The following is a 26,487-nucleotide window of genomic DNA, read 5'->3' as shown; positions in this document are numbered from 1 at the left end:
TGATTTATGCAGACACAAGCAAATATATAATTTCTTATTCTCCCTTACATAAGGTGAATCAGACTTTATTCTGCACCTTGTTTTTTTTGCTTAATACTATATCATAGAGATTTTTTTATATTGATACAGAGAGCTTTCCCATTCTATTTTTTAAAATAAAATTTTTGTTTTAGAATAGTTTTAGATTTACAGAAAAATTGCAAAGATAAAACAGAGAGTTCCCATATACCCTATACCCAGTTTCTTCACTAACATCTCACATGTCCATTTGTCACAATTAATGAACCAAAACAAAGTCCACATTTTATTTAGATTTCTTTAGTTTTATCTAATATCTTTTTTCTGTTCCAGAATCCCACCTAGAATACTACATATGATTTCGTTGTTAGATCTCCTTAGGCTGTTCTTGGCTATGACAGTTAAACCGGACCACTCTTAAGTTACTTCATCATATATCTCCAGGAAAACACATTTTGTAATTTTTAATATCAAACTTTCCTATTCTGAAATCTCAAATCTATTTTCATGGTATATTTAAAGCTTTTCTTCTTGAGGAGACAGTATATAGTGATAAAGACAGCTCCAGAGACACTTAGGCTGTGGTTCTAATCCTGACCCCAATGTTTACGGTGACCTTGGACAGTTTACTTAAATTTACTAAGCTCTTTTCTGATATGGTAATACTAACCTAGCAGTGTTGTTTTCCCCGTTCTCTATAGATAACCATCCATTTTGGTTAGATCAGTATTTAATCTTTACATTATTAATAGGTAAGTGATAGTCACAACTGAACTGGCAAGTAACTGATTATTGTACCCTTGTATATCTTTTCCTCATGTCACTATTTTTCTCGGCATTTTTCTTTTGCTTAATTTATACCCATATCATTCATTTACCCCCAAACTCTTTACCAACAGTGTAAATTGCCTTAGTATATAAGAATGGATCAGGTTTTTTTCTCAGTTTGATCTCTTTGGGACATATCTCCCAGAACTTTTGACCTATTCTAATTTGTACTAGCTACCCTCCATGTTAGTGTACAGCTGTCAACCCGGTTATGTACCTTTACCGTCATTTTGAAGATTTCCTTCTCTTGTGTTGAATGGATTCCTTGTTTTTTAGGTAAGCATTTTTTCTTCTTGGTTTACTCCTTCATCACATTGAACATATATTCCAGTAAGAAGCTTCCTAATAAAGGGAAGATGGAAGGAAGTTTTTGAGGCCTTGTATATCTGAAAAATGTATTCGTACAATCCTCACACTGGAAGTTTGGCGGTGGTTAGAATTCTAGTTTGGATGTATTCCTCCTCCAGAAGTTTGAAGACAATGTATTGCCTTGTAGATTCTAGTGTTGCCATTATGACTTGGTCTTTTGATCTTTTGTAATGATATGTCTATTTTCACTTTATGTGCTGAGTAATTGGTATATAAGTCCTTTCATACTGGAAACTTAAGTTCTTAAATTTCAGGAAATTTTCTTAACTAGAACAATAACTTCTCCATTTTTAGTTCTTTCTGGAACTTTTTTAGACTTCTGGATTGATCCTCTAATTTTGTCTTATCTAGCCTCTTTTTCATTTCTTTATGTTTAATTCTAAGAAGATTTTCTTTCTTCCAACCTATTAAGTGTTTTTCTTCTTATTCAGACTGTACAACCTGCTTCAGTGATCACAGCCCACAGGTGGGGGGCTGGGCAATGGTTCGAGGCTACAGTTTCTTTGGCATGGGTCAATTAAGAGAGGCCCATTGAGATCCTGTTAAGTTTTATTTCTGTTGTCATTTTAGTTTCAAAGAGCTCATCTGTTTTCCTTGACTGTAGCATCTTTTTGATATCAGTATCTTCTCATTATTTGAGGATATTAATGGGATATATGACTTTCTTCCCAATACAGTTTTTTTTCTGTAAATTGCTTTTCACCTGTTTCTTGTTTGATGCCCTCAAAAAACTAGTATTTCTTGGCTCTCTGCTTCTATTTAAGAGTTGAGTACTAAAATTTGACTTGAAGCTCTTGCGTAGTAGGTTTATGGGGCTTCTTTGTAAGAGTCTTTGGCTGAGTTCTTTCTGGGGAGTCTTTGATTTAAGGTCTTTAAAGTCTTTTTGCTGGTCAGATTTCCTAAAGAAGAATTATTCAGTGTCTTGCTGGAGAGGATAAGCTTGGTTCCAGCTTGCTTGGAAGTGAATGGAGAGAGTGTTTGAAGATAATATAGAGTAAGTAGATTTAATTTCTTTGTTTTTAATACTGTTTGTACCCTAACCCTCACTTGTACCTTGTATTGCCCAGTCCAGAAACCCTTTGTTTTCCTTTCTTATATCATAATCTTCCAGTCTTCTGATAAGGTGGGAAAGGGACCTGGCTGTGTGGAATAGGGGAAGGGATGTGAGAGAATATCAGTCTAGTTTTTAAACAGACTTTTATCCATTCTTTTCATTTGTAGTACCACCTTTACCCTTATTTCTAGATGTACGTGTGGTGCCAGTTCCCAAGCCATTTGGGGGTTCTCTGGCACTAATTTGATTATTCCTCAGCTTTTCCCATTATCAGTTTATTTTTTTTAGTTTAAAATTTTTAGCTTCCAATTACAGTTGACATTTAATATTATATTAGTTTCAGGTGTATAGCACAATCGTGTGACATTTGTATAACTTACCAAGTGATCTCTCTAGGTAAGTCTCTAGTACCCACCTGGCACCATACATAGTCATTACAAGTTTATTTACTCTATTCCCTATATTGTACTTTACATCCTCGTGACTGTTTTGTAACTGCTAACTTATACATCTTAATCCTTCACCTTTTTTAACCAGCTCTGCAACACCCCTATCTAGCAACTATCAGTTCTCTGTATCTGTGCGTCTGTTTCTGTTCGGTTTTTTGTTTATTTTGTCTTAGATTCTGCATATAAATGAAATCATAGGATGTTTTTCTTTTCTCTGACTTATTTCTGATAGTATAATACCCTCTAGGTCCATCCATATTGTCGCAAATGGTAAGATTTCATTCTTTTTTTTTTATAGCCTAGTAATATTCCATTTTATGTATGTATGTACCACATATTCTTTATCCATTTGTCTGTTGATAGACACTTAGGTAGTTTGCATATCTTGGCTATTGTAAATAATATTGCAATGAACATAGGGATGCATATCTTTTTGAATTAGTGTTTTGGATTTTTTCAGACAAATACCCAGAGTGGAATTGCTGGATGATAAGGTAGTTCTATTTTTAATTTTTTGAGGAACCTCCATACTGTTTTCTATAGTGGCTGCACCAATTTGCAGTCCTACCAACAATGCACAAGGGTTCCTTTTTCTCTACATCTTTGGCAACACTTGTTAATTTATTGATGATAGACATTCTGACAGGTGTGAGATGATACCTCATTGTGGTTTTAATTTGCATTTCTCTGATGAAAAGTGACATGGAACATCTTTTCATATGTCCATTGGCTATCTCTGTATGTCCTCTTTGGAGAAATGTCTATTCAGATCTTTTGCCTATTTTTTTTAAAAGAGTGGGTCCAAGATCCTGTTTTTATTTCTAGGGCCAGCATTTTTCTTTTTTCTTTTTCTTTTTTTTTTAATTAAAATTTCTTTAATGGTGACATTGGTTGACGAAATCCAGTAAGTTTCAGGTATACAATTCAACACTAAGGCATATATATATATATTGCATTGTGTGTTCTCCAGCCACAGTTAGATTTCTTTCTGTCACCGTATGTTTGACCCTTTTTTCCTCATCTACTTCTCCCCATACCCCCATCCATTTTTTAATGGGACTTTATTTTAAGTTATATGAATTCTTTATCAATTTTGAATATTAACCTCGTATCTAATGTACCACTGGTGAATTATCTTCTCCCATTCAGTAGGTTGTCCTTTTGTTGATGGTTTCCTTCACTGTGCAAACACTTTTTAGTTCGATGCACTGCCGTTTATTTTTTCTTTTGTTTCCCTTGCCTGAGGAGATAGATTCAAAGAAAAATATTACTAAGAGCAATGTCGAAGAGTTTACTGCCAATGTTTTCTTCTAGGAGTTTTATGATTTGGGGTCTTTCTTTTAAGTCTTTAATCAATTTTGAGTTTATTCTTGTATTTGGTGTAAGAAAGTGGTCTAGTTTTACTTTTTACTTTTTGCATGTATCTGTCTAGTTTTCCCGGTACTATTTATTGACGAGACTATCTTTATCTCATTATATATTCTTGCCTCCTTTGTCATAGATTAATTGACCATATAGGCATGATTTTACTTGTGGGCTCTCTATTCTGTTCTGTTGATCTATGTGTCTGTTTTTATTCTGCTGTTTTGATTACTGTAGCCTTGTAGTATAGTTTAATTACCAGGTAACATGATACCTCTGACTTCATTCTTCTTTCTCAAGTTTGCTGTGTCTATTTGAGGTCTTTATGGTTCCATGTAAGTGTTAGGATTATTTGTTCTAGTTCTATGAAAAATGCTATTGGTAATTTGATAGAGATTGCATTAATTTATAGATTGCTTTGAGTAGTATGGACGTTTTAATAATGTTATTTCTTCCTACCCATGAGCATGGTATATGCTTCCATTTATTTGTATCTTTAGTGTCTTAAAATTTTCAAAACAGGTCTTTTACATCCTTGGTTAAATTTATCCCTAAGTATTTTACTTTTTTATGCAATTTTAAATGGGTTTATCTACTTAATTTCTCTTTGATAGTTTGTTATTGGTATATAAAAATGCAACCAAGTTCTGAATATTAATTTTGTATCCTGCTACTTTACTGAATTCATTTATAAGTTCTAATAGTATTTTGGTAGAATCTTTAGGGTTCTCTGTATATAGAATCATGTTATCTGCAAATAATCACAGTCTTACTCTTTTTTCCAATTTGGACAACTTTTATTTCTTGTCTAATTGCTGTGGCTAGAACTTCCAATATTGTGTTGAATGAAAGTGGTGAAAGTGGACATCCTTGTTTTGTTCCTGATCTTAAGGAGAAAATACTTTTAGCTTTTCCCCATTGAGCATGATGTTTGTTACCTATAAGTTTGTTATATGTGCCTTAATTATGTTGAGTGATTTTTTAAAATTAAGTGATAATAAGTAAGCATCGCTCTTATTCTGTCCTGCATTTGTGAGATTGTATAAAACCTTGCCTAGCTAGACACCCCATGTAGACTTCTCTTTGAGATGAAGTCCAAACTTTTCTGCCTTAGTTAAAGCCTTTCATAGTCTGGCTTCTACTCTTTATCTCTAACCTTATGCATAGTATTCATCTTTACCTGTTATTGTTGGGCAGATATTTTTAAAGTTTTTTAAAATATCATTAAGGTGTTACATGCTATACAAAACATTTCTTTACTTTTTAAAGCTTCTATTTTAAGAATCATAGATTCTTAGTATATCCATTTAACAGATGCCCACCTTGTGCCTGGCTTAGAGCCAAGGATATAGTTGTTAACAAGTCAGATGTAATCTCTCTTTTCTTACTGCCTACAGTCTAGCAGGGAGCATTGAGGTAGCTTTAAATATTTTACATTGCTCTGTACCTTCTAGCCTGTATTTTCAGACCTCCCCTTCAATCCATCTACATTGATATCAGAGTGAACTTTATAAAAATCAAAGTTAATTCCTTCTGTTAAAAACAAAAACATTGTGAATGTACTTAATACCACTGAATTATACACTTAAAATGGTTGAAATGGTAAATTTTTACGATATGTATAGTTTAAATTATTTTTAAACTAAGAAAACTCTACCATTGTATTTTTTTAATCACTTTTAGAATAAAATCTAAAATCTTTCCAAATGATCTACATAGCCCACGCTACATTATATGGCTCCTCTCCAGCTGTCCATCCTTAACTTGAACTACCACGTCTCTCTTTTTCAGCCATACTGGCCTTTTTTCCCTGTTGTAAATCTTCACTGGTCTCCATCTTGTTATATACTCCTCTTCCTCTTTGTCTGGTTAACTTTAGCTTATCCTTTAAGTTTCAGCTTCAAGTCACTTCTTCAAAGAAGCGTTTGCTGACTTCCGCAGTGTAGTTTAGGTCCCCAAAATTCTTTATGCTCTCAGCACTGTGTATTTCTCCCTGCTGCCTTTAATATACTTGTAATTATTTATATATTAAAATTTCTGTGTTCTGTTTGATTTGTAAGTTCCACAAGGGCAATGTTTATGAATTTCTTATTCGTAGCTGTATTTTAAGCACATTGCACAGTGCTTGGCATAAAGCAGGAGCTTACTAAATATTTTGGATAAGTAAATGATTTATTATTTTTACCCTACTTAATTTCAAAAAGACCTTGAGATTGCTCATGATAATAACTACACATATTAGAGGATAATTAAAGGAAAAACAATAAAACAAAACGAAAAAGCCTAACTTGGGAGGAGAAAGGTTGGATATGCTGAGTCTGGGATGAAGCTGAAGAGTCAGTGGCTCAAGTTGAAGAAAATGATGATTCAGTAAAGGTCATTGGATTTATCAGGGAGTAATCAGTAATTTTTAAAAAGCAGTTTCAATATAGTTTTGGATTGTCCAGAAAGATTCAAAAGTAGACAGTAAGTATAAATGGTACATTCGAAAACTGAGTTTGTGACTTAACCAAATACATTTCTGGGTTTTTAAAATATTATTTAACCTCTTTGTTATGGAAACTTTTAAACATAAAGAAATACAGAGAATAGCATCTTGAACCCCCAAAACTGTTGCTCAACTTCAATAATTATCAATTCATGACTTGTTTCATCAATAGCACATATCCCCCCTACCCACCAACCTCTACCCTGCACTAAAGTGGTTTGAAGCAGTCCCATATATACTGTAATTGCAAATATTTTGTTATAACTGCTAAAATATGAGGACCTTCTTATTGGTATATTCCTGACACTCATGGACATAGTTGCCCACAGAGGCTTTTATTTTGGGATACTTTCCATTACATATTTTTGAGATTTAGTATTTCAGGATCTCTAGATCATTGCTATCCATTTGAACTTTCTGCAGTGAGAGAATTGTTCTGTATTTGTGCTGTTTATTATGGTGATGGCTGCTGCGACTGGAGAACTGATTTCTAAATTTTCATTTTAATTCATTTTAATTTCAGTAGTCTTATGTGGCTAATTAATCATTTATCTAGCCTTAACCCTTGTCTTAAAATTGAAGAATATCCCTTCAGAAATTTATGCATGTGCACCTTAAATTATGTACATAATCAAGGTGAATTAAGTTGATTATAATAAGGAAATAGAGAATGCGATCTCTCAGAGAATTAGATTGATTTTAGCCCACATCTGGACTAAAGATATCTCTTTGATGATATTTAAAGCTGCACAAAATCTACTCTTTGGTCTTTTAGATCTCTGTTTTTAGTGTCTAGCATAGTGTCCTTCACATAGGTGACCATAAAATACTGACTCTGTCCAGTTATTAGGAAGCTGAATAAATAGGTTTTCTCTCTCTTCTTTAGGAAGGTTACAGAAGCATCATCATATTGACATTAATAGGAAAAAACTAGATGACTACTAAAGTTACTGCTTATTTATAAACCTTTTATATTTGTTTATCAAGTTGTCTAATGTGGAACATTTCTTTTCCTTTGGCCTATGAAGCTATTATAGTTATGTGATACTGGGAAAAGTCCTGGAGCAGGAGTTAGGAAAACTGAACTATGGTTGATGCTCTGCCACGTTATAAATTATGTGCTCTTAAAGAGTTCACTTTAACCTCTATATGCCTCAGTTTCCTCATATGTAAAATGAAAATAATCTCCCCTCGCCACCTCCTGCCACCATGTAGTGTGGCCTGCATAAATGGTGCTCTATAGAGAGACTTACTGTCAGCACCCTCTCACATATTTCTACCTATTTAATACAGAGCTTTCAGAAATTGAAATTGAAATTATTTAGTAGTGTTTTTGTTTGGTTTGGTTTTTAATTTTCATGAGAGTTTATTTGAGCCAAACCGATGACATATGCCAGAGAGCAAGATCTCAAATGCTTCCTGAGTATGTTTAGTTTTAAATAAAGCATTCCTTTTGTACTCTCAGAATTCTTCGGTTGAACTTATTTTCCTCTCCAAAACGTACATTTATTTTCAAAATCTCTGATCTTGTGATAATTACAGTCTTTTATGTAGAACAGTCTAAGTAGTTATTTCAATCTCAATCTGATATTTTAAATATTGTGATGACGATTTTTCAGAATTTTTACATTTTTGCTTTGTTGTGGGTTGAGTTGTATCCTTCTCAAATTCATATGTTGAAGTTTAACCTCTAGTACCACAGATACAATAAGTTAAGATGAGGTCATACTAGGGTAGGATGGGCCCCTGTATAGTATGACTGGTGTCCTTGTAAAAGGGGAAATTGGACATAAATGTATGCAGAGAGAATGCCATGTGAACATCAGAGCAGAAATCAGAGTGATGTTTCTTACACCAAGGAATGCAAAGGATTGCCAGCAAACTACCAGAAGCTAGGGAAGAATCTCAGAAAAGATTCTTCTTACAGCCCTCAGAAGGAACCTCTGTCAGTATGTTGATTTTGGATTTGTAGCCTCCAGAACTGTGAGACAATAAATTTCTGTTGTTTAAACTATTCAGTTTGAGGTATTTTATTGTAGTAGCTCTAGCAAACTAATACAGTGCTTAATGTTCCTTTGCAACCAAATATAAAACTTCATGTGCTCCTGACAACTGTGATGGATAATGTGTATTTCCTGTCCAACTCAATTTTTTGAATAGTCAAACTACCTTAATTTTGTGAGTGAATGTCATAAGTACTTTACAATGTAACTAATTTCTTAAAACAAACTCTGCTAGCTCCTTGGAGAAGTGATTGACTTCAGGGCTGGGGTGGGAAAAATAACAAAATAATCCTGAAGCATCTTCTGACATCAGAAATCAAGGAAGTGTTTAAGAAAGGGTGGGAGCATGTTAAAAGGGCATAGAAGCCAGTGTGAAAGCTCTCAATAGGGAAAATTGGAATAATTTGAGCAACAAACAAATGTGATGATATTGGATAACTCAGAATTAAGATATCCATGAATCCATGCTTAAGTAAATAAATAACATTAAAAATAAGTAAATAGAAGTCCTCTTTACTACAAAAGAATTCCCTGTGGAATACCACAGTAATATTTACTGCAGGCAAGATCAATTTGATGAACGCTAAAATTAGTGGGCAAAATTTTGAGAAGACATTTTTAAAAAGAGGAAAACTAAGTTTATGGTAGAGAAACTCTGTAGCGATCGCTATGACCAAGTGATCAAGGTTAGCATCATTAGGATTAAGACATGAATATGACATTATGTACACCCTGTTAACCTGAGAAAGATACATTAGTTCCGTGATAGTTTTGCCAAAAATGCATTACTTAAATCTAAGGAGAAAACACGAATCTAAATTGAGGGACATTATACAAAACAAAACAACACAACTGACCAGTATTCTTCGAAAGTATCAAGGTCATGAAAACAAGGAAAGACAAGAAATATTACATATGAGAAGAGACTAAGGAGGCATGACAACTAAATGTGGGATCCTGGGTTGGCTCTTGGGACAGAAAAAGGACATTTAGTAGAAAAACTGGTGAAACCCCAAAGTTCTGTAGTTTAATTAATTGCATTGTATTATTTTTAATTTCAAAGTTTTGATAATTGTGTTATGGGATGTTATCGTTAAAGGAGGTTGAATAAAAGGTATACTGGAATTCTTTGTACTATTTTTGTAACTTCTGTGAGCTTAAAACTATTTCTAAATAAAAAGTTAAAACAGTTCTATAAGATAGGTACTAAAATTACTCCCATTTTACCATGAGGAAATGGAGGCACAGAGAGGTTAAGTAACTTGTCCTAATTATATATGATTAGTAAGTGGTCAAGCTGGAATTTCAATTCAGCTATCTGATTCTAGAGCTCCAGTGCAAAAACACTAAACTATATTACATTTCCTCAGTAAATTTTGTATAGGTAGAATATGTGCAGAAAGAATAGTATACTTAAGTTTTCCTCAAACCATAAGAGTGAAAAAACTGTAATCACTTCCAGAAAGTTGAGGTACATGGATTAAATCTGTTAGTTAAGGTAAGTAGTTCTCAGGTATTTCACAGTACTGGACTTTGTAATTTATATGACAGAATTCTCAATACATGTAGTTTACAGTTAAGAATAGATGGATGAGAAAATTAGTTTTTGGTAAGTTCAATGGCTTTGATAAAATTCGTTAATGATTATCTTACTCTGCTACTGAGTTATCAGAATTATTTCAAAATGCTGTTTATATACAAGGAAAATCAGGTTCCTTTAATCATGGAATTAAAATGTTATATTCAGATGAGAATTTTTTAGTCTCACCTAAAGGGGAAAAGTAAAACTGAAAGAAGTCATTAGATTTGTAATGATATCCTATAGAAAATAGAATAGCTACTTTGTAATTGTAAGATTTGAAGAAGACTAAAATGTTTATGCCAAATCATGAAACATAGTGAATTTACGTAAGATATATGGGAGAATTTCCTGGCTGAAAAGGTTGTAGAAATTTTAAAGTGGGTTATGAAATCACTTGGAGAATATTTTCCTTTTTTAAATAGAAAGCTAATTTCTTAGAAGAGCCTAGGAGTGCTCAGGCAGAACCGGGTATATACCTACAGTACTCATTAGATCTTATTTTGTGTTCTATGGAATCATATTTGTTGATAATTAACTATTCTTGTTTGCTAATTTTAGTTGGTCTTGTCTCAGTATAAGCTTTCTTTTGTCAGAACTTCTTGATGATTTATATTATATTACATAAACCAATTAAGTGGTATGGATAAATGTGAGATGTATGAGGCTGCTGCCAACCTTAACATGGCATACTGTTTTACAGCAAATTTTTTATAAGTCAAAAGAGTACACTCTTTTGAAAACAATAAAAAGTGTGGTATAATAAATACATAAACCAGTAACAGTCATTTATTATCATTATCAGCTATTATGTACTGAACGTAATCGTGTGTGCTATACTCTTATACAACTTGGCAATGCAGAAGGTTTATTTATACCAGCGTGACCACAAACACATGAGTGATGTGTTGCACTACTGCATTAGGATGGTTACAGTGTCACTAGGCGATAGGAATTTTTCATCTTTATTATAGTAATCTCATGGGACCACTGCTATATGCGATCATCTTTGACCAAAATGTTATTAGGTAGCACATGACTGTATTTGGATTTAAAATAAATCTACTGTCTTCTTAATGTGCTTTCTTTTTGCCCTGGACAGTTCTCTTTCTCTTTTTGTATTATTTGAATTCATCGTCTTTTAAAAATCATTTCATATTTATTACTTTATTGGGAAGTTATACATTTTTTTTCCTTTTATTTAGTGGTTGCCGTAGAAGTTGTAGCATACAGCCATGACTTATAAAACTCTACAGATAGTTGATTCCTTTTCCATTGTGGACAATGCAAGGATCTTAGAACTCTTAACTCGTGACTTTACTTACTATGTGTATTTTAGTTGTATGTATAAAACTATGAGATGTCATTGTTTCAAACGATTTAGATTTTTTAATAAGGAAAACTTTATTGAAGTACAGCATATAGAAAAGCATACAAGTCATAAGTGTATAGTCTGAATGAGAAAATTTGGTAGTCATATTCCCATACTTATGAAAGTTATTTCTTACTATAAATTTGTAAATTGGCTTTCTGGTTTTGTTTATTTTATTTTATTATTTTATTTTTAGGCGAGGCAACCCTTGGTTGACTTCACAGATTGCAAGGACCTTGTCAGTTTACAATCCCTTATTTCATTTTTTACACGTACAGCACTTGGTCTTAGATGATCTCCCATCCAAGTACTAACCAAGCCCGACCCTGCTTAGCTTCCGTTATCAGACGGGATCGGGCTTGTTCAGGGTAGCATGGCCATAGACAATGCTTTCTGGTTTTAAAACCTCAATTTCCTGAGGTTTATTATAAGTATTTACCTATGAGACTATATCTACTTTCATTTTTCCAAGAATGCAAGGCTGTGTGCCAGACTCTGGACTGCCTTAGTAGTGAATGCTGTCTACTTGTTAAAGTTCTTTTTTCATTGTTTATTTAGTGCCAGTCAGAGCCTGGCACTGAGTAATAGATCCATGAGCAAAGATAGATGATGTTTCTGTTCTGCATCTTACCCTTTGTAAGTTGGGGAGGTAAACAGTAAATAAATGCACTAACAAGATTATTTGAGATATGTTATATTACCAGTTTTTCTTATTTTTCCACATAAGATAAAATGGATCAAGCTTTTCCTTATGTTAATTTTTACACTTAGACTTAAAGTTTTTGAATAATGTTAATAATGTAAAATGAGTCTCATGTTAGTACTTATTTTGAACTTGCTACTGGACTGTTCTTTGAGGATACAAATTATTTCTGACTCATCTCTATTTTTAAGATAAATTCATGGATGGATGTTGACTTTGTTGTAGGAATAAAATAAAAGCCCTGCTGCCATCTAAAATACCGATAGAAATACAATCTTAGGCCGAAAGTAATTTTGAAAGTTAATTTAGTTTTCCTTTCCTTCAGGCAGAACCATATCTGATTCTGAATTTATAAGTTCATAATGTAACCAGGAAAGAAAAATTCCACAAAATTAGGTTACATGAGCAATATCTGAGAGGCTCAAGGTACATGTTATGCTCAAATAATAAATAATAGCTTTCCATCATTGTCAAATAAAGTTTATGTTTGGCAAGGATAGGGAATGACACCAGAAGGCTAGGCTCAAGTTTGATTGTAAGGGTCCTTGAATGCCTGCTAAGGATTTTTAACTTTGCCCTGTGGATACTGGGGAATCATGGAATGTTCTATAAGTTGAAGAAGAATACTTCTGGCAGTATAGAAGCTACGTGCTTTGCACAGTGGTTTCTTCTCATGTTCACTCTTGTACCCGTGTATGTTAGTCTTTTTCAGTGGATTGGAAACTCTGTTGTGGTCAGGGCCTTACTCATTTTTGATTTTCATTTTCATCCCCCAACCTCCGTGTTCCTTAGCTCTTAGTAGTTTCGGAATGAAGTAAGAAATAAATAGTAGTCACAAGTGTTAAAATATTTGTTTACTTGTTATTTATCTTTAAGAGTAGCCATGGGGTCTTTATCTTTATACGAATATTTTTTCTGTCTTCGTCTCTTACGTAGGTAAATATTTTTTTTGTTTTTTACTTTGGTTGTCTCCATCATTCTGGAAACATATACTATAGCTCTAATGCCTTTAACAAATATTATTGTAAAGGAATGAAGTGGCTTTATTAAAAACTTTTGAGCCGTAGATGTGAAATTACTTACTTTAACAAATAATCTATACAACCACTCATTCTCCTCATTTTTTAATTTGATTGTACAAGTGTAGTTGAAGTTTTGCTTGCTTGTTTTTACTTTTGGAGAAACAATATTCAATTTACTTCTTTAGGGAAAGGCTATTTTACTAAACTTTGCCGTTGTTACCTGGGTTAGCTACATTTAAAGTAGCACTAGCTTGGTTTACTTGGTTCTCTGTTTTGCTATAGAATTGCATCACCTAGGTGAGACATCTTGGATATGATATTGCAGTGAGTTTTGCTTGCATGTGAGCTTTTTGTTTGGTCCCTCGGTGCCTTTTTCAGCTGTCTTCATTACCAGCTGTCTTCATTACCATGACGGAATAGTGACTACAGATAGTGGGTTTTTTGTTTTTCAGGTTTTGGGTTATTTTGGGTTATTTGTTTGTTTATTTTTGCTTAACTCTGTTACTAAAATCATAACATCTGACTTGAGCTACTATTATCACACAATAATCTTGTGTACTGGCTTATTTTTGTGGGAAAAAGTTAGAAAATGTAAATATCTAGTTGGTCTGTTTCAGTATTATCTGACCAGTATAAGTGACCAAGAATTATGAAGCAGTTCATAGACTTTAATATAGATAGGTTGTAGAATAATCAAAACTTCTTTTATGTTATGTAAACACTAGTCTTATATTTTTTTAATCCTAAATATTCTTGATTTCTGAGTATATTATGTGAGGGATTACTTTACCACTTATAGAAATTATCTCCTAAATTAATAAACCTTGATCTTCTAGAGGCCCAATAATTAATTTCTCTAACTTTTAATAATCAGCACCCCGTCTTTTTTTTTTTTTTTTTTTTTAGGCATTTCTTTTAGTTATCTTTAGTGATCCAATATTAGATTTTTTAAAAATCCCCCATCATGTTTTTGATAGGTTTTTTTTTTAATGTGGTAAAATATACATAACAAAATTTACAATTTTAACTATTTCCAAGTGTACAGTTTCAGTGACATTAAGTACATTCACGTTTTTGTACAACCGTCACCACCATACATTTTTAATAGCTTTATTGAGATAAAATCACATATTATACAATTCACCTTTTTAAAGGGTAAAATTCAGTATCGTTTAGTGCGCAACCATTATCACATAGTTTTAGGATAATTTCATCATGTCCAAAAGAATCTCCACATCCCTTAACCACCATCACCACCCAATTCCCCCTGCCCTCCCCGCATCCTTAAGCAACCACTAATCTTTCTGTCTCTGTATTTACCTGTTCTAGACAATTCATATAAATGAGATCATATCTTATGTGGTCTTTTGCTACTGACCTCTTTCACTTAGTGTAGTGTTTCAAAATTCATCCTTATCGTGGCATCTGTCAGTACTTCGTTCCATTTTATGGCAGAATAATATTGCGTTGTACAGATATACCATATTTTGTTTATTCATTCCTCAGTTGATGACGATCTGATCCTGAGATGAGTTTCAAAATAGTTTTCCATGTCACTTCTTTCTCACTCTTAATCTAGTTCTTGCAGCCCTCATACCCCTCCTATCATTTTTAATAATTATTTATTTCATTATTTTTTTATTTGTTAAGCAAATAAAAATCACAGATTGCAAGGACCTTGTCAGCTTACAGTCTCTTATTTTTTTTTTTATTTTTTAAGCCTACAGCACCTGGTCTTCCTAGGTGGTCTCCCATCCAAGTACTAACCAGGCCCGACCCTACTTAGCTTCCGAGACAACCCCTCCTATCTTTAGCCTTTATTTTCCCAGGGATTATACTTTGATTCATTGAATTAAGTGGACCTAAACCTCAGTTTCCCCCAGTTATTGTCCAGGAAGTAAACTATAATTGTTTCATGGTCTAATTCTAATTATTTTTGTTAGGGTCCCAATGAATATCAGCTTTTTTGAATTAGAGATGTCAGCATAATTGATCGTTTTCCTCTATCTTTTTATTTCCCTCAACTCTTAACTAAATAAATACTCTCTACTTGTGCTCTTAATTTGAGAGATTATTCTCTATTATTAGAAAAAGGCATTTCAACAAACTTGGGGTTATTGTTTCTTCATTATTGTTAGTAGAACTATTACAGGTATTTCCCATTGAATGTAATTGCAGTTCTCTGTAAAAGAATTCCTTGAGAACCCAATGTAATGTGTTAACTGAGTGAATTTTTTTTTTTTTTTCATTTCAGTTGGAAAGACATCCTTGATCACCAGATTCATGTATGACAGTTTTGACAACACCTATCAGGTATTTTGTTTTTGCAAACTTACTAGTTGTCTCTTTTATAAGTAATATTCAGGGGCTTCTTAAAACATTCATTTATTTACATGCAGTCATAGATATAAAAGCACTTTCTGTAATCTGGAAGTATAACTGATTTTGCTCATAGTCCTCAAGTTTTTCACTTGATTTCCTTATCTCTTCCAAAGTCTATTGAAAAATTATTAATAATACCATCTGGGATAGAAGTAGGGGTGATTGTAGATACTCTCTTATAGAGATTTTTCCAAGTATATGGTTCTCTGACATTTTGATCTATACTTAAAGTCAAGAATAAGGAGATTTGGGAAATCACAAATGTGGAAATTAAACAACACATTTCTAAATAAAAAATAAAATAAAAACACATTTCTAAATAACCAATGGGTCAAAGACAAAATCACAAGAGAAATTAGAAAATACTTTAAGAAAAGTGACAAAGAAAACCCAACATCCCAAAATTTAGGGGATACAGTTTAAGCAATGCTGTAAAGAGAAGAAAGACATTAAATCAATAATTTAACTTTATACTTTAAGAAACTAGAAAAAGAAAAGTAAACTAGACCTAAAGCAAAATGGAAGAAACTTTTTAAATGTAGGTTTTATTATTCAGGTACAGTGAGGCCAACAGATGAGATTACTGCCGTTGAAAAAGATCGTTTGTTAGCCGGGGGATACTATGCCTTGGGATGGAGGCACTTGGGGAAGCACTTGTGTGGGTTAGGAGGGGGAGGGGACGAGAAATGGAAAAAGTGGGCAAGAGCCTTCATTGTGGTTTCTGTGGGAAGGATGGATGAGACCAGGTAAGCAAATTTAGGATTACATAGTTTGAATAATTTCAGTGGGGCTCTAGGTTGTAGAAGGTTTTCCTAGTTGTCTGATATCTGGCCCTGGGATGATTAGGGCTGGGGAATTTTGATCTTGAACTTGTGATACCTGAGATAGTTAAATGTGGGCTCTGAATTGGTTGGTTTGCATTTGAAAGGCGCTCTCACAGCCAAGTTTACTATCTTGGAATTTGCAAACCCTGGGAGGGCTAATCCCTCCACCGTCAGCAATGCCCCAGGTGTCAAAGCAAAAAAAAAAAAATTAAAAATACAGAAAATAAAGGCATGCTTTAATTCAGAAACTAATGAAGATTAGAAATATATGATAGAACAGTAAAGAAATTCAATGAAACCAAAAGAGGTTCTTGAAAGGATCAACAAAAATCAACAAACCTTTAGTTAAACTAATCAAGGGGAGAAATTACTAAAACTAGAAGTGAAAGAGACATTACTACCAATCATACAGGAATACAGAGGATTATAAAGGAATAGAATGAACAATTATGTCAACAAACTAGATAACCTAGATGAAATGGAAAATTCCAAGAAAGATACAAACTCAAGTAGAAAATTTTAATGTATCATGATTAGATAGAATTAGTGATCCGAAACTTCCCACAAAGAAAATCCCAGGACTAGATGGCTTCACTGGTCAATTCTATGAAGCGTTTAAAGAACAACACCAAAACTTAAAAAAACTTCTAAAAAAACATAGGAGAGAACACTTCCCAACTCGTTCATTCTATGAGGTCAGCATTACTCTGATACCCAAAGACATGAATCAGACTACAGACTAATATCCTTTATGAATATAAACACAACACTCCTCAACAAAATTATTACCAAACTGAATCTGGCAATGTGTAAAAAGGATTATATACCTTTTACCAAGTAGAATTGGTGGGTTAGTACCAGGATTGCAAGTTGGTTCAACATACAAACAAATGTAATACACTATATGAATAGAATAAAGGACAAAATCACATGATCATTTCAGTAGGCACAGAGAAAGCATTTGACAAAATTCTGTAGCTTTTAACAAACTAGAAGTATAAAGGAACTTCCTAAACATAATAAGAGGCATCTATGGAAAACTTACAGCTAACATATTTATTTTGTTCCTGATCTTAAAGAGAAAGCATAAAATCCGGAACAACGTAAGGATGTCTGCTCCCAGTTATATATATGTCTAAGTTTTATGTATATCTAAGTTATATATATGTATTTTAGTTTAAACTGCTTAATTATAAAACAAATCAAAGAATAGCTAAAAAGAGTAAATTAGTAATCTTAAAACCAGGTATTTTCCCTGAGACCCCAAGCATTTGCAGATTTTTTTCTGTATTAACTTTTTGAAACGTTCTTGTTAAAATAAAAAATAAAATGGCCCCTTTACCTATTTTACATGTGTATTACTGTGTAGTTAGTATAAAAACTTGATTTCAATTGTTTTATCTTACTAGTATATCAACTTAGTTTGATTAAAAGAATGGATAATTTTCATAGTTGTTAACTGCCATTGTCTCAATTATTTTATCAAACTATTTTTATTTTTCTGAAAGCTTTTAGGGTAAATTCGAAATCTGAATCCTGTCCTCCTATTGGTATATATTTTCCCGTATTTGAAATATTTATTTCAGGTATATGCCTTCAGATTTAAACACTTGAAAAACTTGGGTATTTTTTCTCTGGTAATGCCATATAATGAGCTAAAACAATAGAAAAATCTTTATTTACATCTTAGTTCTGCTATTTAGGAATTGGGTGGTTTAGGACAAATTGTAGAAATTTGGACAAACCTTTTCTTTTTGGAAAAATGCTCTATTCTTTTGGGATTATCGTCATTTACCATTTAGAAAAATGTTGATTGTTTCACTTCTCTTTTTGAAAACCTTAGCACTTGTTGTATAATATTCATCTCTGTTCTAACTTGTCAACATTTTAAGCAACTCTAATGTTGACACAGAAAATCCTATACTTCTGACCGACTGACTTTAAATTGGGGGTTCTCAAGACCCCTTCCTTGGGTTCGATAATTTGCTTGAACAGTTACAGAACTCAGAAACACCTATGTATACCAATTTGTTATGAAGTCTATAATAAAGGATGCAGATGAATAGTTAATGAAGAGGTACATAGAGTGAGATCCAGAAGGGTCCCGAGCGTAGGAGTTTCTGTCCCCATGGAATTTAGGGTGCATCACTCTCCAAACTTCTTCCCTTAGGGTTTTTTATGGAGAGTTCATGAGATATGGATGATTTAGTTATTGGCTATTGGTGATTGAACTCAATTTCTAGCTCCTCTCCCCTCCCTGGGGGTCATAAGTGGGGCTGAAAGTTCCAAATCTCTAATTGCTTGATTGGTTTCTTGATCCTTAGGGGCTTTCTAAAAGTTGCCTTAATAATGTAAAATCATGTGTGGTCAAAAAGGTTGCATAAATAACAAAAAACTCTCCTTTCGTCTTTATTGCCTTTTTCAGGGGCTGAGGTCAAAAACCAAATATTAAAAGATGCTCTTTTCACTCTTATCACTTATGGACCTTTGGACGGGACTCTGGAATGAAGTTCAAAATATATATTTCTTATTATATTACAATATTATACCAATGAACTTCATGTTGGTAAATGTAGTGGTCATTTCTCAGTACTCATCTTCCTTGACCTGTAAGCATCATTTAATATGGTTTAATAAGACTTCTTAAAACTTTTCATTTGACTTTCAGGATACGGCTGACTCGTTTCTCTCCTACATTTCTGGCTTCTTTTTCATTTTATTTTGCAAGTTCTCCTACATTTCTGGCTTCTCTTTTTCACTTTATTTTGCGAGTTCTTCCTTTTCCTCCCCAGTCTGTAAATGTTGGTTGCTTCAGGGCTCAGTCTTGAGTCAATACTCACTCCCTAGTGACCTAATGCAAAGTCTCATGGCTTTAAATCCTGTGTATAATGATTCCCAAAATGTTAATATTTCTTAAATTTATATATTTAGCCTGGACCTCTTTCTTCTCAGTTCCAGATTCATATATTCAACTGCCTACCTGACATCTCCATTTAGATATCAGTTGGCTTCTCAAATTTGATATTTTTAAAACTGAGCTCTTACTATTCCCCCTCAAACCTGCTTTTCCTATAGTCTTTCTTATTGCAGTTAACACCAAGCTTTTAGCAAGCTCAGGTTACCTTGGTGTCACTCAGTTCCTCTCTATTGCATATTCCACTCCTGGTCTATCAGCAAATCCTATTGACTCTGCTTTTCAAATTATTATCTAAATTTTTCCACATCTCTCAGCCATACTAAAATCGCACTGGTCCAAGTTACCAATAATAGCCTCTTGAATGATCTCTCTGTTTCCCTTGTGCACCGTTAGGTTAATTTCAACACAATAGCCAGAATGATTCTCTTATAAATTGAAAGTCATTGATGAAAATGTTTTAAAATTGATTGTGGTGTTGGTTGTATAATTCTGTGAATATAGTAAAAACCATTGAATTGTGCACTTTAAATTGTGAATTGTATGGTATGTGAATTATATCTATAAAACTGTTGTTTAAAATAGAGTAATATCAGGTCATTCTTTTTAATAGTCCATCTTATTCAAAGTAAAGCCATCACAGTTTTTCCTCCCACTATGTTATATATTTTACCAATAAGTGCTATATTTTAATAAATTTGAATTATTATAAAAATGAGGGAAAAAAACATAAAAGTTGAGTTGTTGTGCTTGGATGTTGATTAATATAAAAGATTGTAAGTGCTTATTCCTCAATTTCTGTACTTAACCTTACCATGGACTGGTAACAGTTGGGATTGGTGACAGTTAGGACTAGCACTCGTGCTTAGATTATTTGAATAGCATTAGCCTGTTAAGACCCTGTCGTCCTCATTACCTCACTACTTTTGTTATCTCATCTCTGCTTTTGCCCTCATTCTCAGATGTTCAGGTGCAGTAACCTTGCTGTTTCTTGAAATTGTTAGGCCCTTTCTTATCTCACAGCCTTTGAACCTTATAGAAAGCTCTAAATCCAAATATCTACATGGGTATTCTTGTTTGATAATTTTAGAATCTTGGGGATAAATATGTGGGGTTCAGAGTCCTAAGTTGATCCTATTAATAGACACAAAAAATAATTGACAAAAATCCATCACTTGTTCATGATAAAAACTCTCGGTAAACCAGATATAGAGGGGAACTTCTCAACTTAATAAAGAATATCTACCAAAAAAAAAAACAACAAAACTATAGCCAACATTGTACTTAATGGTGAGAAGCTCAAAGCTTCCCCATTAAGATCAGGAGCAAAGCAAGGATGTCCCCTCTCGCCACTACTTTTCAACATTGTACTGGAAGTCCTTATTATTCTAATAAGGAAAAAAAATTTGTGTAGGAAGTATACAGATTGGGAAAAGGAAGAAATAAAACTGTCTTTGTTTGCAGATGACATGATCGTCTTTATAGAAAATCCAAAAGAATTGACCAAAAAAAAAAAACCCTCCTGGAACTAATAAACAATTATAGCAAGATTATAGGTACAAGGTTATTTAATATATAAAGTCAGTTGCTTTCCTGTATACTAACAATGAGCAAGTGAAATTTGAGATTGAAAACACAATACCATTTACATTACATTAGCATCCCCCAAAATGACATACTTAGGTATAAATCTAACAAAATATGCACAAGATCTGTATGAGAAAAACAATAAAACTCTGATGAAGGATATCAAAGAACTAAATGGAGAGATAGTCCATGTACATGGACAGGAAGACTCAATATTGTCAAGATATCCGTTCTCAACTTGATCTCTAGATTCAATGCAATCCCAATCAAAAATCCCAGCAAGTAATTTTGTGGATTTCAACAAACTGATTCTAAAGTTTATCTGGAAAGGCAAAAGACTCAGAATAGCCAACACAATATTGAAGAAGAACAAAGTCGAAAAACTCATGCTGCCTGACAAAATGATAGAATGTCAACAATTTTATGTGGTTCAACTTAATATAAATAAACTCAAAGATTTCCACAATGGGGTAGAATTATTATTTGAGAAAGAATGTATTGCTCAGAGTAAACTTCGAAATTGCTTTGAATTTAGAGGATTTTTTATTTCAAAGACTGTTTTAAATTGACAATGTAAGTTTAGGATGGCATAGATAAGACAGTGAGTTTTAGGCACTGTAATGAACTTGACCAGAAAGGTGGTGGTGAGTAAATACATTCCTAACCTCTTTAAGTTAAAGCTTCTATTTTATAAAATCGCTATTGGGGCAAATAAGCACTATTCCAAATGGAGAGCATCCAAATAGAAATAATCTAAAGTAAAGTTATCCTTATCTTGACACTGGTATATTTGGGTAAGCCATTGTTCAATCTTGAATTGTGAGTTCCCACAGTAAGAGTACTTAATTTATTTTTTACAAAGTATACTTCCCCTACCCACCAATGAATTAAATCAACACTCAAATAATGTGAAACTGTAAATTAAGATACATGGGAGAATTCTCTAACCTTTGGTTTCTTCTGCAGTTACTGTCTTCTGCATTTCCATAAAGTAGCTGAGCAAGAGACAGCATTAATGTCTCATCCATCTTTTATGAAGATTTGAAATAGTTCCACATCAGTAGCATTCAAAATGCTAAAATAGCTGATATTGTTTAGTTTCCCAGACATTCTTTCTGTTCTTCGTACTGTTGGTTTAATTCTTGTGGCTGATTGACTTCTTTACCATAGTAACTCTGCTTGGAATAAAATTAACTGAAAAGAAAACCAGCAACAGGTTATATTTTTCAGGTTAATTTTGATCTTTATGAATTCAGTGGTGTAAATGATGCCAAACTAGGATAGTGCAGTGGAAGGAAGGGACTGTCGTACATTTATTTTATCATGAAGTCTGCCTGTACTAATTTTAAAAACATGTGTTGGCTGTGAGATCTGAAAATGCCAATTTCTGTTTGTAGCCATTAATTTTTATTGTTTTTAACAAATATACAGTAAGAATAAGTGACATGAGAAATTTCTTTTCATGTTAATTCTAGAGGTAATTCACAGTATGTGTGGCAGCTCCATGGTCATCTGGGAATGAGACTACTTTAACTTTTCTATTTAACCAGGTCTAATATATGACTTTCATGTTGAAGATAGCCTCATGGTTACTGAATGGTTCCTGGAGCTCCAACTCTGATATCCACAGTCTAGGCAGGAAGAAGAAGGAACAGGAAAAAACCAAGGGTGCACCTCCCAATTCAGTCAGCTCCATTTTTTAAAGCTCCAAGAAGGCTGGAAAATATAGTCCTTTTAATGGGAAAAGTATGGATTTAAATAAATGTATGTGTTACTAAGGGAGAAGGGGAAGATGGGTGTTTGTGTAGGCAATTAGCTGCCTCTGCCACTCTCAGTAAATGAGATTCTACTGATGAGATTTCTTAAATGTAGCCATACGTCATTCCTATACATTCCTCAAGTTTGTCAGTTAGATGCTTTTGCACAATAATTCAAGTTTATAAACCCATTATTTCACCTCATAGCAGAGTGGGATATACATTCTGAGATGGAATATCATAAAATGGAATTAGTACTTAGGTTGTATTTAAGCTCTAAATTGAGAAACATATTTGAAATACATATTCACATAGTTTGAAGTAAAGGAGGAAGCTAGCTTGCTTGCTTGCTTGCTCGCTCGTTCTTTTCTTTCTTTAAATAAAAGTCAGTGTGACTGAAATCTATAAAACACTGCTCAAAAAAATTAAAGAAGACATATAAATGGAGAGACATTCTAGGTAAATGGATTGGAAGTCTTAATATTTATTGAGATGTCAATACAAAGCAATCTACTGATCCAGTGCAATTCCTATCAAAGTTCCTGCTGCCATTTTTGTAGAAACGAAAGAACCAATCCTAATTTGCAGTAGCCAGAACAGTCTTGGAAAAGAAAAATGAAGTGGTGGCACACTTCCAAATTTCAAAACTTTAATATAAAGCTACAGTATTTAAAATACTGGCACCTGCACAAGGATAAATGTATAGACCAATGGAATAGAATTGAGAGTTCATGTATCTATTGAAAATGGATTTTTAATAAGGGTATGGCAGGCCCAACTTACAGAATGGAAGGAAGTATTTGAAAGTTACATATCTGATAAGTGTTTAATATCTGGGATACTATATAAGGAACTCCTACAAATCAATAACAAAAATGAAAAAATTACTTTAAAATGGGCAAAGAACTTGAATAGACATTTCTTCAGAGAGGATATACAGATAGCTAATAAGCATGTAAAAAGATGCTCAGCATAACTAATCATTAGAAAACTGCAAATCAAAACCACAGTAAGATTCCACTTCATACCTACTAGGAGGGCTGTTTTATATAAAAAAGGGAAAGTAACAAGTGTTGGCAAGGATGTGGAAAAATGTGAACCCTCGTGCATTGCTAATGGGAATTAAAATGGCGCATCTGCTGTGGAAAGTCTGATATTTCCTCACTTAAGTTAAATAGAATTATTATATGTCCCAGCAATTCCACTCCTAGGTATAGACCAAGAAGAATTGAAAACAGGAACTCACAGTAGTTAAAACCCGGAACTAACCCATGTGTCCATCATTAGATGAATGGATAAACAAATTGAGGTATATCCATACACTGTAATATGTTACTGCTTAATGCATAGAGTTTCTGTTTGGGATGATGAAATGATTTTGGAAGTAGTGTTGACAGTTATACATCATTGGAAATGTAATTAATACCACTAAATAATACGCTTAAAGGTTAAAATGTCATGTTTTATGATACATATGTTACCACAATTTGAAAATAAAACCTACCTTTAAAAATATATCAAATGTTAATGTAGGTACATCAGTTGCAAAAAATGAACCACTCTAGTCAGGGATGTTGATAATAGGGGACGTGATGTGTATGTGGAGATAAGGGGTATATAGGAAGTTTCTGTACTTTCTCAGTTTTGCTGTGAACCTAAAACTGCTCTAAAACAAAAATAATCTTTTTAAAAAATGGTTGATATACATCAGCATATTGGAAGGAGCTCGACTTTTACTCGCAACTCTACAGCAGAAGCTTTGTGTCCTTAAAATAAGTTATTTAACTTCTCTGAACCCCAATACCATTATCTATACAGTGAGAAAAATAGGGATGACAATAGCTGCCATGCACAGATGTATGAGGATTAGAGATGATCATATGCAGGGCTTAAAAGAATCTAATACATAGCAAGTGCTCAGTAAGGGAAAGCAATTATCACTGAAAATTTTGTTCATTCTTGCTTGACCGTGACGTGTTTATTCATCATTTCTTCCACAATCACAGTTCCCATTTTAACCACCATTAAACTATTATTAAATTTTTAAACTTCTTTGTTTTGGTTTACAGGCAACAATTGGTATTGACTTTTTATCAAAAACGATGTACTTGGAGGATCGAACAGTGAGTAATGTTTTCTGTGTGCAATTTTCTGCAGTACTCCAAGATATATGATCAAAGCTATAATCAAGGGATTGTCACTATAAGAAGTACATAGCAGAGTTGCCAAAGTTAGTTTATAGGCCTTGAGACAAATTATTATAGAGTGAGTAGTACTTAGCACTCTGACTTCTTAGCCACAAGTGAAATCCAAAGGGGAAAGAAAGCCAAGATGTTTGTAAAACCCTGAAGGCCCTAGGCTTGTTAAACAAAATTTGTCATCTTGATTTGGAAAAATGATAACGGATAGTTATGAGATAATTAAATGAATATTTTCATGAAAAAATTAGAGCTGCTAAAGACCTTTTGAAAGCACTCTTGAGGTATTCAGAAAGATTTCTTTTGAATATGACACAATTTGTGGACTTCAAGGTTTTATTTGTCTGAATATGTATACCAAAGTGACTAAATAGAAAGAAGTAATGTGTATTTATATGTTGGATTTTTGTCTTCCATCTTTTGGAATGCTCCCTTTCATTTCAGTACAATGTAAATTCTGTATTCTAGCCCACTATCCCTTGAAGAAATTTCTATCACCTAAACAGTGACTATCTTAAATGCAATATTTTGAGACCTATAGCCCCCCAAAAATATTTTATATTTAATACTATTTCTTATAAGTGTGTGGATTTTTTATTTGGGATGTTCTCTTTTATGTTTAATATGTAGCATGCCATTTCTTAAAATATGGAATCTTGGAAACAACTTCATAATGGTAAAAACTTAATGCTAATGTTTGTTTTCAGGATTTTCTTCCTCAAATGTGAAAAAGTAAGAAAGTAAAGAAATTTTTATGTAGGATTGCAAAAAGATATTCCTCCTTTTTGTTAGATTACATACAGTGTTCTGGGAATAGATGTGTGGGAGAAACATAGGCACAGTAGTCATGAACCAGTTTCAAAGTATTCTGGACCCAATAGAAAAGAGACACTTTTTAGCTTCAGAGAGGCTTTCAAAGAAGCATTAATTCCTTTATTCTGGTAGTTTGAGCTGCTCATGACACTTACTTTTGTTTTTCCCTTTTATGCTTACTATTTGAATATCAACAAAATCTACTTTTTGTTATCCAGAAAGCATAGGATTCAAAGAGAGGTTATAGAGAGGGGGGAAAAAAGAAACTGTATTTCTGATTCTGTGAAATCTTTCCCATTGCCATTTTTAAGTCATATACCTTCAGAGCAAGCAAGTTTTTTATAGTACTCCCTTTTGAAAAAGGAAAGTTTTGTGTTTTCATTCCTCACATCCCTGCAACCTTTTGCATGAGTCGCCTTTTTACCTCCCTCCCACCCACCCCCTTTAAAAAACATTTTTCTTTTTAGTATGAGTTTTGTTTTTATTTTTTTGTTTTTTTGTTTTGTTTTGTTTTGTTTTTTTGTTTTTTGTTTTTTTTTTATTCATTTTTTCCCATCCCACAGATCAGGCTGCAGCTGTGGGATACTGCGGGTCAGGAACGTTTCCGTAGCCTCATTCCCAGTTACATCCGTGATTCTGCTGCAGCCGTAGTAGTTTACGATATCACAAGTAGGTATTTTGCAAGGGGTTGACCTTATTTTTCTTGCTTGTTTGACTGATTTTGTTGTTAGGTACGATTGCAATTATGGGACACAGCAGGTCAAG

The 26,487-nt window shown here is 33.3% G+C and overlaps 1 protein-coding gene across 1 annotated transcript in view; it reads left to right on the top strand.

Annotated features, from left to right (window-relative positions):
- RAB6A (RAB6A, member RAS oncogene family) overlaps positions 1-26,487 on the top strand; it is a 59,931-nt gene that overhangs the window by 5,369 nt on the left and 28,075 nt on the right. Inside the window, exons 2-4 of the mRNA XM_025042874.1 lie at positions 15,502-15,560; positions 24,781-24,834; positions 26,286-26,391. Of these exons, the coding sequence (XP_024898642.1) occupies positions 15,502-15,560; positions 24,781-24,834; positions 26,286-26,391 (219 nt within the window). The remainder of the gene's footprint in view (positions 1-15,501; positions 15,561-24,780; positions 24,835-26,285; positions 26,392-26,487) is intronic.

The sequence above is a fragment of the Pteropus alecto genome, unplaced genomic scaffold (assembly GCF_000325575.1).
Source record: "Pteropus alecto unplaced genomic scaffold, ASM32557v1 scaffold7, whole genome shotgun sequence".
NCBI lineage: Eukaryota > Metazoa > Chordata > Mammalia > Chiroptera > Pteropodidae > Pteropus > Pteropus alecto.
This window is presented reverse-complemented; position numbering and strand designations above follow the sequence as displayed.